This window comes from Leptosomus discolor, chromosome Z, assembly GCF_034619465.1.
Source record: "Leptosomus discolor isolate bLepDis1 chromosome Z, bLepDis1.hap2, whole genome shotgun sequence".
Lineage (NCBI taxonomy): Eukaryota > Metazoa > Chordata > Aves > Leptosomiformes > Leptosomidae > Leptosomus > Leptosomus discolor.
The window spans coordinates 12,696,107-12,709,244 of NC_141419.1; the positions used below are offsets into that span (position 1 = coordinate 12,696,107).

The 13,138-nt window shown below is 48.5% G+C and overlaps 1 protein-coding gene across 1 annotated transcript in view; it reads left to right on the forward strand.

Annotated features, from left to right (window-relative positions):
• The first annotated feature begins 4,615 nt into the window (after positions 1-4,615).
• Positions 4,616-13,138, forward strand: part of TMEM161B (transmembrane protein 161B) — a 46,486-nt gene continuing 37,963 nt past the window's right edge. The window contains exon 1 of the mRNA XM_086479556.1: positions 4,616-4,627. Within this exon, the coding sequence (XP_086335682.1) occupies positions 4,625-4,627 (3 nt within the window). The 5' untranslated portion in view covers positions 4,616-4,624. The remainder of the gene's footprint in view (positions 4,628-13,138) is intronic.

A 13,138-nucleotide genomic window follows, 5' to 3' on the forward strand; every position in this document is an offset into this window, starting at 1 on the left:
TGTCTCAGCAGCTCAGTTGCCTTGCTTTAACATTACATTGCAGATTTCCCAAGTGCCTGTGAGCATCTGAACTCCTTCCAGACTCATCTTCCAGAGGAAGATGTCTTTGGCTTTTTACCATGTGGGAAGCTGTGAGATAAAAACCATCTTCGAAAATGTTTATAACATTTTACTGCTTTCAAATGATGAGGATCATAGAATCATAGAATACCAGGATGGAAGGGACCTCAAGGATCACCTAGTCCAACCTTTCAAGGTAAAAGTATAGTTTAAATGATATGGCCCAGCACCCTGTCAAGCTGAGTCTTAAAACTGCCCAATGTAGGGGAATCCACCACTTCCCTTGGGAAACTATTCCAATGTCTGATTGTCCTCATGGTGGAAAAGTTTCTTCTGGAGTCCAATCACAGTCTCCCCAGGAGTAACCTGTACTCATTACCCCTTGTCTTTTCCATGTGACTCCTCGTAAAAAGGGAGTCTCCATCTTCTTGGTAGCCACCCCTTATGTACTGGTACACGGCAATAAGGTCTCCCCTAAGCCTTCTCTTCTCAAGGTTGAACAAACCCAGTTTTTTCAGTCTTTCTTCATGTGACAGGTCTTCTAGTCCTCTGATCATCTTCGTGGTCCTTCTCTGGACCCTTTCCAGCTTGTCTGCATCTTTTTTGTATAGCAGGGACCAAAACTGGACAGAGTACTCAAGGTGTGGTCTGACCAGTGCTGAGTAGAGCAGGATAATGACGTCTTCATCTCTGCTAGTGATGCCCTTGTTGATGTAGCCCAGCACACTGTTCACTCATGTTGAGCTTGTCATCCACCAAGACCCCCAGGTCCTTTTCCACAGGGCTGCTCTCCAGTCAGGTGGATCCCAGGCTGAGCTGCATTCCTGGGTTATATATTCCCAGGTGCAAGACCGTACACTTGTCCATGCTGAACTTCATAAAGTGCCTGCTAGCCCACTCGTCCAGCCTGTCCAGGCCTTCTTGGAGGGTGGCTCTCCCTTCTGAAGTGTCACTACACTCATTTTAATGTCATCTGCAAACTTCATCAGGGTGCTCTTGATACCATCATCCAAACCACTTATGAAGGTATTAAACAGCACTGGGCCCAACACCAATCCCCAGGGGACCCCACTTGTGACAGGTTGCCAGCTTGAGAACGGACTGTTTACTACGACCTTCTGGGTGCGTCCTGTCAGCCAGCTCCCTGCCCACCGCACAGACCATTTGCCTAGGTTGTGACATGTCCGTTTTTCAAGGAGGAGGCTGTGGGGGACATTTTATCACTTTCAAATGATGGATGTCACTGAACCCCCCCCAACTCCTGACAGCAAAGTACTGTCCCACAGATAACCATGAGATCAGATCTCCTTAGCACTTGACTTGAAGAAAGAGAATCTCCTTGAGAGAAGTTTTCCTCCTCTCCCCTTGAGAGAAGTTTTCCTCCTCTCCCCTTGAGACTCTGCCTTTGTCTGGAGCAAGACTGCTGCTGTATCAGACAGTGAAAAGTTCCTTCAGAATATCGTTGAGTCGGAGATCACAAACAGTTGTGCCACAGCCCTGTTAAGGTTCCTTTATAGCCCAAATGATGTAAAGGTCTGCTGGACACAAAAGTGAGGACGATCCTTGACAACACATGAACTGTGACATTACGAAGAACTTCAAAAGTTGAGGACCCTGTTTAGTTATTTTCTCACTAAATCTGACGAAGACGATGTTGTCTCCCCCACTCTCCTTGCTGGAAGTCATTACCCATGTGGCCACAGCAGTAGAATGAGATCCATCGCACAGCCTTACTGTGGTCACACGCACTTAAACCGCTGACAAAACAGCCTGTCTCAAATCACAGCAGTGGAAACAGGTCTAATAGCAACAGTGACCAGGTCTAATAGCAAGCTTAAGGAAGTAGCCTGTGGAGATGGTAATGAAAATATCCTCAGTGCCAAGTCCCACTCCTGAATTTTTCTGAACCCCTCATGATGTGACCTCGGCATACATTTGGCAAAACGGGCAAGCTTCCATCTGCTTAGACCTGAAGCAGAGTTTAAGTCATGTTAGTTGCTACATAACATGTTGCATGTTATGCGAATAATTTATTTTTTTCCTGTGGAGGTTAAAGAATACTTGGTGTGGGGGAGGAAATGGTCATCTGGAGCAAAAGAGAGTTTAGTGATGTGGAATAAAGAGAATGGAGGGGCTGCTTAAACCACACCTGAGAGCCTAGAAACGGCTAGGTATTTTGGGAGAGCTCTGTCCGTTTCCTGAAGCATGTTCCGCTTAACCCAGCCTGGCATCCAGGCGGCACAGGCAGCAAGGCTGCATCTGCTCTAACGGGTGTCTTAAAAAAGAGAGAGGGTCTAGGAGAGCACCAGCACAGGCGAGATGCTGTTTGTATCAGCGGCACTTGATAACACACACAACAATCTTCTTTAGGTTGCTCACTGCAAAGGTCCTACTCAGCCTAGATAAATCCTTTAAAAAAAAATATCCATTTTTGCATAGGGATTACAACAACTTTGGCCTCGTTTTTGTATGAATACTGACTGTTCTTGTTGAACATCCTTTCAGCAGTACTAGAATTAAAAATACTAGGGCTCTAAACTCATGCTTGTTCAAGAGTTCAAGGCAATTAATATGTAATCCTTGTTTCAGCTAATGCAACAGCTCTGCTTGTTATCGATTTTGTTTGCTTATTTTTCATAAAATGCCACCAAATTCTTATCAGTGGTGAAATCTCATGCCACAGGTAAGCTATGAATTTCCTTTACAAGACACACACTTTTGGGACTTTTACATTCAGAAGTTTCAAACTGATTGCCTTCCAAATGCATCTGTTCTCTTGCTATTGTATACTAACAAGATGAATGCTTTTCAGATGATCTTCGCTTTTTTAAGAATTTACTAATTTTCTTTATTATTCTCTGCATGCCAGGAACACAGGATTAACGGTGTAAACAGAATGCTTTTGGAATTTGTTATTTTCTTAACTCGACAGCGCTCTTCTGTACCATGCCACATTTGCCACAAACATCACCAAATCAGCCTTAATAAAGCAGGAAGCCCAAGACTTGTTCACGAAAATGAAATGGTTTGAATAGGTCAAAACTGTCTTGTCTTTATCCTCGTCTTGTATCAGAGAGGATTTCCTTTGAAGTCTGTTTGCTCTATTGTTTTATTATTGTGAAGTTCAGTGGGTTTTGTTGGATTTTCCTTTTAGTCTCCACGTATTTCAAAGGAACAGTTAAAAATGTCAGAACATCAATAGTTTGCAGGCCACTGTGACTGTCGTTCAGATGTCACTAAATTATCTTTTCCTAGGTATTTGTATGTGAGGCGAGATTCAGATTCACTGTGAATCCCCTCCTTGGGATTCTCTGAAAGGTAAGTAAAGTTTGACAAAACACCAACAGATGTAGATAAAAGTTTTCTATAAAAATACTGTTTATCCATTCAAGCAGCATGCTGGTGCTCCTTTCCAGCCCATGCGTGACAAAGGAGACCGGTACATTTAAAGCAGCAGGATTTACCAAAAAAGGCGTTATTTCAGTTAGACATACAATTTGGCATCACTCTTTTGGGACAGGTGCGGCTGGCTATCAAGGCACGTCCTCTTATCAAGGGAACTAGGCGGAAAGCGGACCAAAGACCAAAGGGAGGCCGAATGCCGTTTTGCCCTGGCAGAGCTGCGGGACGGCAGACACACGGTACATCGGCCTCGGGTCAAACGGCTCCGCGCCGTTTCCCGCCTCCGCAGCAGACCGGCGGGGACCGTCCGGCGGCCGTGGGCCCCACTCTCCTCACAGCTGCCTGCGGGTCCCCCCAGCTGGAGAGGACTTTTCGGAAGGCCCTACTACGCCCTCCAGCCCTCAGGGATCACCGTTAGTGTCCACTTTCTCGCGGGGTACTCCCGCCATTACCGGGAAAAGAGAAGCCCCAAACGCCCCTGCCGCACTTCCGGCTTCATCCTCCAGCTCTGCGCATGCGCCTTGGCGCCACCACCCCGTGGCGAGCGGGGGGGGCAGTGTCAGCAACGCATGCGCGGATGCGCCGCCGTACATTCTACCCAACCCCCTCCCTTCTCACAGCAGCTGAATCGCCCTCCCGCCCCCGCCGCCGTTTCTCTCCCGGTAGACACCGACTCCGCCGCTCCGCGGAGCTCCTCTCCGCGGGGCCGAGTAGGGAAGTCAGCCCTCTAGGCGACCTCCCGAGCCACGTGACCGGGGTCGCGCCGGTGCCCTGCCCGAGACTGGCTGTCCCTGCGGCGCCTGACAGATCTCGCACAAAGGGACCGGCGGGCGGTGTGTCCCGGCGGGCATCTCCCCCGCCCCGCCACCGCCGCTTTCCCTTCCGCCTGAAGGGGCGCGACGGCAGGCGCGGGGGTGGCCACCGAGGCGCCATCTAGGTGCGCCGCTGTGCCCGCCGCGCAGGCATTTGGTTGGACAGCTCAAACGGGCCTCTGTCTGTCGGGGTCCTGGCGTGACCTCCGCGGCGAGGCGTGCGCCGGGCGAGAGCCGGCGCGGCGGGGCCTGGCGGGGCGGCGGGAGCGGAGCGGCGGATTTATGTGCTGGGAGCGGGGCCGGGCCGGGTGGCTGGAGCGGCGGCGGCGGGCGGGGCCGGCTGGAGCACCATGGTGAGCGGGGCAGCACAGGGGAGTTCGGGCGGCGGGACGGGACGGGACGGGGCGGCGGGGGGCTGTGGGGTGAGGCCGCCCGTGCTGAGGCCGGGGGTGGGGGGTAGCTGCGCTCCGCCGATGTCCCGTGGGTCGGGGCTGAGGTCCTGCCGTCCCCGATCTGCCTGGGCTGCAGGAGCAGCTCGAGTGTTTGAGGAGGTCGAGCAGAGGGGAAGCGAGGGCGTAGGGAAAGCGTTGATCTCTGCTGTCAGTAGTCGTTAAGAAAATACCGGGCTGTTTGCTTCCTCACTGCGACTTTACACCGACACGTCTTTACTGATTTCCCTCTTTGCTGCTTTCACACTGAGCAGCAGAGTGAGCCACTACTGTTATGAGGTGTAAGGTGTGTTTTTATGAATATGTAGAACTCTGTTCCCATCTCCTGGAGACCCCCTGTAAGTAGATTATGTAATTAAGCTGTGGTCTGGAAACTATCTGGAAACCTTTGCCAAATGCTTTGTTGCAAGTAGTTCAATTTTCCGTGCTCTGGATTACATCGCAGCTGTCGTACATGCTGTGGCAGCACACAGATACTTTGGGTTTATGGAAAATCCTGCCTTAACAATCTTTTCTTGACAGAGGTTTTAGCACAGGCACAACTTACTGCATTTGGCATAACACACAGTAAATGAACCTGTAGTATAGATAGTGTCAGAAAAGCAAAGCTCGACTGGTGTAGAATTGGTTGGATGGGCCTTGGAGCAACCTGGTCGAATGGAAGGTGTCCTTGCCCATGGCCGGAGGATTGGATTAAATGGTCTTCAAGGTCCCTTCCAACCCAAACCATTCTATTCTGTTCTGTCCCGTTTTGTTCTGTTCTATTCTATGAATTGCTACCAATGACATGAGATTGTTGATTAGACATAGCATAAACAGCGTAGGCTGAGTATATCATGAATGGACTTTCTTCACTAAAGATATGCTGAATTTTGTATTTAGTTCTTAGTGACCATTTAGAACACCAGAGTTGATTGGTTCTGCTTTTAACATACTTACTTTACAGATATGAAGTTTATGGAGCACCATAGCGATACATGAGTGCGGGTATAAATACATATTTTGTGAGTGCTGTAGATATGTATATTGCCCTTCCACATGGGTGTACGTCTTGGTATGTCATTTTAACTATGGTGACATAGTGTTTGTTTGAGTGATAGAAGTCTTGCTTAGGAAATACACTTTAGAGTTACACTTGGAGTCAAATCTGATTTTTAACGGCTGTAATACTTAAAGATTTAATCACCTGATTTTACTAAGGTATTTTTTAATAGTATCTGTTTTGAAATCTGAAAGGAACTGTGTAGCTTTTTTCCTTGATATGTCTTTTCCTCCTTTTCCCCCCCCTCCTTTTCCCCCCCCTCCTTTTCCCCCCCCTCCTTTTCCCCCCCCTCCTTTTCCCCCCCCTCCTTTTCCCCCCCCTCCTTTTCCCCCCCCTCCTTTTCCCCCCCCTCCTTTTCCCCCCCCTCCTTTTCCCCCCCCTCCTTTTCCCCCCCCTCCTTTTCCCCCCCCTCCTTTTCCCCCCCCTCCTTTTCCCCCCCCTCCTTTTCCCCCCCCTCCTTTTCCCCCCCCTCCTTTTCCCCCCCCTCCTTTTCCCCCCCCTCCTTTTCCCCCCCCTCCTTTTCCCCCCCCTCCTTTTCCCCCCCCTCCTTTTCCCCCCCCTCCTTTTCCCCCCCCTCCTTTTCCCCCCCCTCCTTTTCCCCCCCCTCCTTTTCCCCCCCCTCCTTTTCCCCCCCCTCCTTTTCCCCCCCCTCCTTTTCCCCCCCCTCCTTTTCCCCCCCCTCCTTTTCCCCCCCCTCCTTTTCCCCCCCCTCCTTTTCCCCCCCCTCCTTTTCCCCCCCCTCCTTTTCCCCCCCCTCCTTTTCCCCCCCCTCCTTTTCCCCCCCCTCCTTTTCCCCCCCCTCCTTTTCCCCCCCCTCCTTTTCCCCCCCCTCCTTTTCCCCCCCCTCCTTTTCCCCCCCCTCCTTTTCCCCCCCCTCCTTTTCCCCCCCCTCCTTTTCCCCCCCCTCCTTTTCCCCCCCCTCCTTTTCCCCCCCCTCCTTTTCCCCCCCCTCCTTTTCCCCCCCCTCCTTTTCCCCCCCCTCCTTTTCCCCCCCCTCCTTTTCCCCCCCCTCCTTTTCCCCCCCCTCCTTTTCCCCCCCCTCCTTTTCCCCCCCCTCCTTTTCCCCCCCCTCCTTTTCCCCCCCCTCCTTTTCCCCCCCCTCCTTTTCCCCCCCCTCCTTTTCCCCCCCCTCCTTTTCCCCCCCCTCCTTTTCCCCCCCCTCCTTTTCCCCCCCCTCCTTTTCCCCCCCCTCCTTTTCCCCCCCCTCCTTTTCCCCCCCCTCCTTTTCCCCCCCCTCCTTTTCCCCCCCCTCCTTTTCCCCCCCCTCCTTTTCCCCCCCCTCCTTTTCCCCCCCCTCCTTTTCCCCCCCCTCCTTTTCCCCCCCCTCCTTTTCCCCCCCCTCCTTTTCCCCCCCCTCCTTTTCCCCCCCCTCCTTTTCCCCCCCCTCCTTTTCCCCCCCCTCCTTTTCCCCCCCCTCCTTTTCCCCCCCCTCCTTTTCCCCCCCCTCCTTTTCCCCCCCCTCCTTTTCCCCCCCCTCCTTTTCCCCCCCCTCCTTTTCCCCCCCCTCCTTTTCCCCCCCCTCCTTTTCCCCCCCCTCCTTTTCCCCCCCCTCCTTTTCCCCCCCCTCCTTTTCCCCCCCCTCCTTTTCCCCCCCCTCCTTTTCCCCCCCCTCCTTTTCCCCCCCCTCCTTTTCCCCCCCCTCCTTTTCCCCCCCCTCCTTTTCCCCCCCCTCCTTTTCCCCCCCCTCCTTTTCCCCCCCCTCCTTTTCCCCCCCCTCCTTTTCCCCCCCCTCCTTTTCCCCCCCCTCCTTTTCCCCCCCCTCCTTTTCCCCCCCCTCCTTTTCCCCCCCCTCCTTTTCCCCCCCCTCCTTTTCCCCCCCCTCCTTTTCCCCCCCCTCCTTTTCCCCCCCCCTCCTTTTCCCCCCCCCTCCTTTTCCCCCCCCCTCCTTTTCCCCCCCCCTCCTTTTCCCCCCCCCTCCTTTTCCCCCCCCCTCCTTTTCCCCCCCCCTCCTTTTCCCCCCCCCTCCTTTTCCCCCCCCCTCCTTTTCCCCCCCCCTCCTTTTCCCCCCCCCTCCTTTTCCCCCCCCCTCCTTTCCCCCCCCCTCCTTTCCCCCCCCCTCCTTTCCCCCCCCCTCCTTTCCCCCCCCCTCCTTTCCCCCCCCCTCCTTTCCCCCCCCCTCCTTTCCCCCCCCCTCCTTTCCCCCCCCCTCCTTTCCCCCCCCCTCCTTTCCCCCCCCCTCCTTTCCCCCCCCCTCCTTTCCCCCCCCCTCCTTTCCCCCCCCCTCCTTTCCCCCCCCCTCCTTTCCCCCCCCCTCCTTTCCCCCCCCCTCCTTTCCCCCCCCCTCCTTTCCCCCCCCCTCCTTTCCCCCCCCCTCCTTTCCCCCCCCCTCCTTTCCCCCCCCCTCCTTTCCCCCCCCCTCCTTTTCCCCCCCCCCTCCTTTTCCCCCCCCCTCCTTTTCCCCCCCCCCTCCTTTTTTTCTTTTTTGTAGAATTTAGTATGAACATCCTGTCCTTTGTAGGAATGCATGGATGCTGTAGTCTAGCTACTTTTTCAAAGTCACAAGGAAATACAGCTTTTTCTCTCACTGTAGGTCCTTATTTAAATAAACCAGCAAGAAGTGCTTGCTTTTGTTGCCTGATGGGGTTGAAAAATCAGGTCCAGTTTTCTTTGCTAGTTGCTGGCAGTGTAGACAAATAATCTTTGTATGTGATTCCATGACGTAAGCAAAGTGAAAAGGTGATAGTCTACTTTCATGCTGTTTGGAAGCTGTGTTCTCCAGTTCCAAAGCAACAGGAGAATGAAATGTTCATCAGTTTCTTTTGCATCAAGAAGCTTATAAATCAAGTCATCACAAGAATTTACTGGCAGCACTCTGCCAAGTTGGGACCGCCAGGACTCGTCTGCGTAGTTGCAGTGCCAGTTAGGTTCACAACTTTAAACCATGCACAAGTATCTTAATGCTATGTAGGGCCATGGTGTTTTAAACTGTTCAGCAGAGGCATTGAAAACTTCCCACTTCTTATACTTGAAAGGATTCCAGTAATGGCAAACCCAGCTATTTAAAAAGCAAAGAGCTTCCATACTTCCTCCTTGTGTTAATTGGGGAAGTATGGGTAAACTAGATTTTTAAACTCTTTGAATAGTAATAATAGGATATAACTTTGTTTTTTCCTTTGTGGTAGATCAGTTCTCTGAACTAGTTTTACTTGTAATTTAATAATATGTTGGATATGTATTGGTGTTCTGCACAAGAGATGTCCTGTATTGACTTCTTCAGTAGTAAGAATAATTCTGTGATTTTATAAATGTCGTTGTTCTGGTCAGATTTCTGTAGATTTCTATAGCAATAACTTGATTTACCTAATGATCACTGGTTCTATAGTCTTTGTGCTTAGAGAGCCTCAGTGGAAAAAGGTGCAAGACTCTCAGGTAAAATGCAGTTGACTGACTGGAAGGTAGTTTTGGTTTTGAACAAAACACCTTGTTTCAAAGGGAGTCGTGCTGCTGGTGACTGCTTCCAACTAGCAGTTTATGGCTCTGCTGTGCATGCGTGGAAAGATGCTGCTCAAGAGGGATGCGACCTTTGGGTGGGAAAGACCCACGAAGTTAAGCGATTTGGTCGTAGCCCCAAATTCCTTGTATGTTCTTCATGGCTCGTTGTGTATCTTTTGTTCATCTCTGCTGTGTTGTAAACAGTGGTGGGTGTAGGAAAATAAAAATTCAGGGAAAACTTGACCATGAAATAAAGAAAAAAAAAATCTGAAATTCGAACAGGTCTCTTGGCATAGATTTCTTTCCCAAAAATAACTTTCTGAATGTCTGACATTTACAAATTGTAAGCTTTGAACTGCCTCAGGTTGCCGACTATACAAGGTATCATTCTGACTATAGGTATTTTGTGAAAGTAGTCTTTTTCACAGGAAGCATTCATTTTAAGACTTCACACAGCGAGCTTACTTTGGCCATGCCATATAATGTTTTTTACTGTTTAGCGAACAATTTTGAATTGCATTTATGTTTCAGGAGAACACTGTCAGCTTGCTTTTGCAAGCTGCAGCTTGATCATGGAGAAAATTTTGCGTATGGAAAAGTCTCTAATTGCAAGAGCAGTAATGTGTCATCAATTAAATGGCATTTCAAATAGGTTTTATCACTGTATCTTCTAGGCTTCACAAACGCCATTGCACTTTTGGAATTGCAGAAGATAAGAGTATTTGTTATATTCCCCTAGAGATCTTACTGCTCGCTATTAATATAAAAGCTTTTCCATTTCTTACTTGAAAATTCATAGCCTTGTTAGCATGTTTGTGTGCTACCGTTGAAAGAGATTGATATGCCCTGAATTAACATCTATGGAATATTCCAGTGCACTTGTGTAAAAATCTTGTTTTTACAAGACTTGCCACTTCAGAAAGTAAGTGGCTATCTAGCATTGCATTTCTGAAGATGAAGTTGTAAATTCTTGGATTCTACTAGCTGCATTTTCAGTCATGCAATTGTATTGTTACTGCAGTCCAGGTATGTGTGGTGGTTGGCTTCAGCTCAAGGCCCTTGTCTTGCAGTGGAGAAGATGGTTATTGTTAGAGAACAAGTAGTTTCAAAGTTCTGTTTAAAGCTAGGTGTTTGAATTATTTATAATATCTGGGGGTGTCGTAAGGGGAAAAAAAAATTAGGAAAAACCTGTCCTGTTATAGTTGTGGGAGAATAACCTTGGGCAAGGTCAAAATGTGGAGACCAGAGTGGTGTCTTGGCATAAAACTGGTAACCTTGGTTGTCTTTGCTCTGCATATTCTGTAAATCAATTAATGATGAAAAGGAAAACGTCCTTCAGGCAGAAGTACTTTTAAAAATTTGTTTGGGTTTTTTTGATAACTATTCGAAGATAGCTGTCGGTGTGTTATAAGTACATTTAACTTGTAGATAAGATTATTGTACCTTTATCTTAATTGCTTATTCTTACTTTTTGTTCTCCTAACTATCAGCAACTGTGTCTCCAGGCATGTAGTATAAAGAGTATAGACTGTGAAAACCGAAGTCTAAGTTATACTTTATTCAATCTTAAGCTGTTGCCTTTTGGACCTGTCATCTTCTTTTCACGATTTTAAGAAATCTGGCAATCTTCCCTTTAATGTAGCTGCCAAGACTTCTCTTGTAGACCACTTATGTATTGTCTGCTATGTTTTATTAAAAGCTTTCTTGTCAAACATGTGCTGTGTTGCACAAGCAAAAGCAGGAATACTATACCTACTGAAGGTCCTGGAACTCTGAGCACAGTGCTCAAGGCTTTTAAGACACTTCTAACCAGAGACCTTGCTCTGTCACAGGAACGCAGCCAGACCGCAGTTCATGAGACAGTGTAGTCCCTACTTGGTTGTACTATTTCAGTTTCGTGAGGTTGCTTGCCAGCCTCTATTTTGCAGAGAAACTGACTTAACTGTCTTATGTAGTTGTCTTTTCTTTGGGCTGAGTGCTTTGTGGCGTCATGCAGATTGACAGAAATGTCTCTGCCTAACGAGATACTGACTTCTCTCTCCAGTGTCTTGCATTTGGATTTCAAATTCCAAGTTGCAAAGCTGAAGCATGATAGGGAAATGGATGTATGTGGAATCGGAGAGGGCCGAAGGCCTTACGAAATAGGTTCAAATAATGTAATTTTCTACAAACTGTTCTGTAACTACAGAAGCTTGATTTAATCTGTGCAGCAGTTCCTCATCTCTAAGAGGTGAATAATGCTTCTGTTACATTTGAGTCAAGCCTGTCAATGGCCGTGTGCTCTTTATCACAGACCACATGGGTTGGTGGGTTCCAGCTTTTGTTCACCAGAGGCCCTCAAAACCCCCATGTAATTGGGGACTTTGCCCTTGAGCATCTTCTTCATCAAACACATACTATACTCTACTAAGCAGGGCTAGATTTTTTTTAAAGTTGTGGATTTCTGGCTAAATTCTAAACTCCTCTTAATTTACAGTATGGCAAGTAGAGAATATAAGATATTGGTGGGAACCAACACCTAATTTAATTCGTGTTCCTGAAACTAGTAGTTTTGAATTTAAACTGATATTAGTGGTAATTAATGAGAAGACAACTAGAAAGAGCCTGAATTGGAATGAACCCTGTATTTTGTGATTCTGTTTTGGGGGGTTGGGTGTGTTTTAGTGTTGTAATGCAAGACAGTTTGGAATGTTGTAGATTTTTCCAAATTGTAATAATAAACATGTAAGTAGTGTGTAACCACACACAGTCAAAAGAGTAGAGTTGGCAAAATGTTCTGCTTTGCACACAGCATGGTATTTTGAATGGGTCTATTACCTACTATATTCCTGTGCCATGTGTTCTCGGCTGATTGCAAGAAGATTAATGCAGTGGAATTTTTTAATTTTGTGTGACAGCTTTACTCTGTTAACGTATTGCTCATGGTTGATTACTAACCTTTGGGAATCAAGAGAAGAATGCCCTGATCATGTAAATGGGTATATAATTTTTTTAATGTATTGAGGTGTAGAATCTTTTTACCACAAAGACTGAAAATTAAGATTAGTTTTAATTTTTGATCTGACTTTGTGGTGAAAATATCCTTCTAGTATCTTTCTACACTTCAGTAAATTAAAAAAATGTAAAAAAAATTTGGGAGAAATATGACTGTTCTCAGAAGGTGTAGGGAGGCAACTAGGAAAGCTAAGGCCTCCTTGGAGGTAAGCTTTGCAAGGTAGGTCAAGGACAGCAGAAAGGGCTTCTTCAAAACCATTGCAGACAAAACTAACACTGGAGGCAGTGTAGGCCCTTTGCTGAATGAGGCAGGTGCCGTGGTGACAGAGGATACAGTGAAGGCAGAGTTACTGAATGCCTTCTTTGCCTCTGTCTATGCTGCTGGAGACTGTCCTCAGGAGCCCCAGGCCCCAGAGGAAGTCAGGATAAAGGAGGAGTTTGACTTGGTTGATGAGGACGGGGTTAGGGATCAATTAAGCAAGCTGGACATACATAAATCCATGGAACCTGATGGGATGCACCTGCAGGTGCTGAGGGAGCTGACGGAAGTTATTGCTAGACCACTCTCCATCATCTTTGGTAAGTCGTGGGGAACAGGTGAGGTGCCTGAGGACTGAAGGAAAGCCGATGTCACTCCAGTCTTGAAAAAGGACAAGAAGGAGGACCCGAGTAGCTACAGACCGGTCAGGCTCACCTCCATCCCTGGAAAAGTGGTGGAACAACTTATCCTTGACGCTGTCTCTAGGCATATCAAGGATAAGAGAGTCATTAGCAGCAGTCAACATGGCTTTACCAAGGGGAAGTCACATTTGACCAACCTGATAGCCTTTTATGAAGACATGACCAGGTGGATAGATGATGGTAGTGCAGGGGATGAGGTTTATCTTGATTTCAGTAAAGCGCTTGACACCATGTCCCACAGCATCCTTGCAGCTAAACTGAGGAAG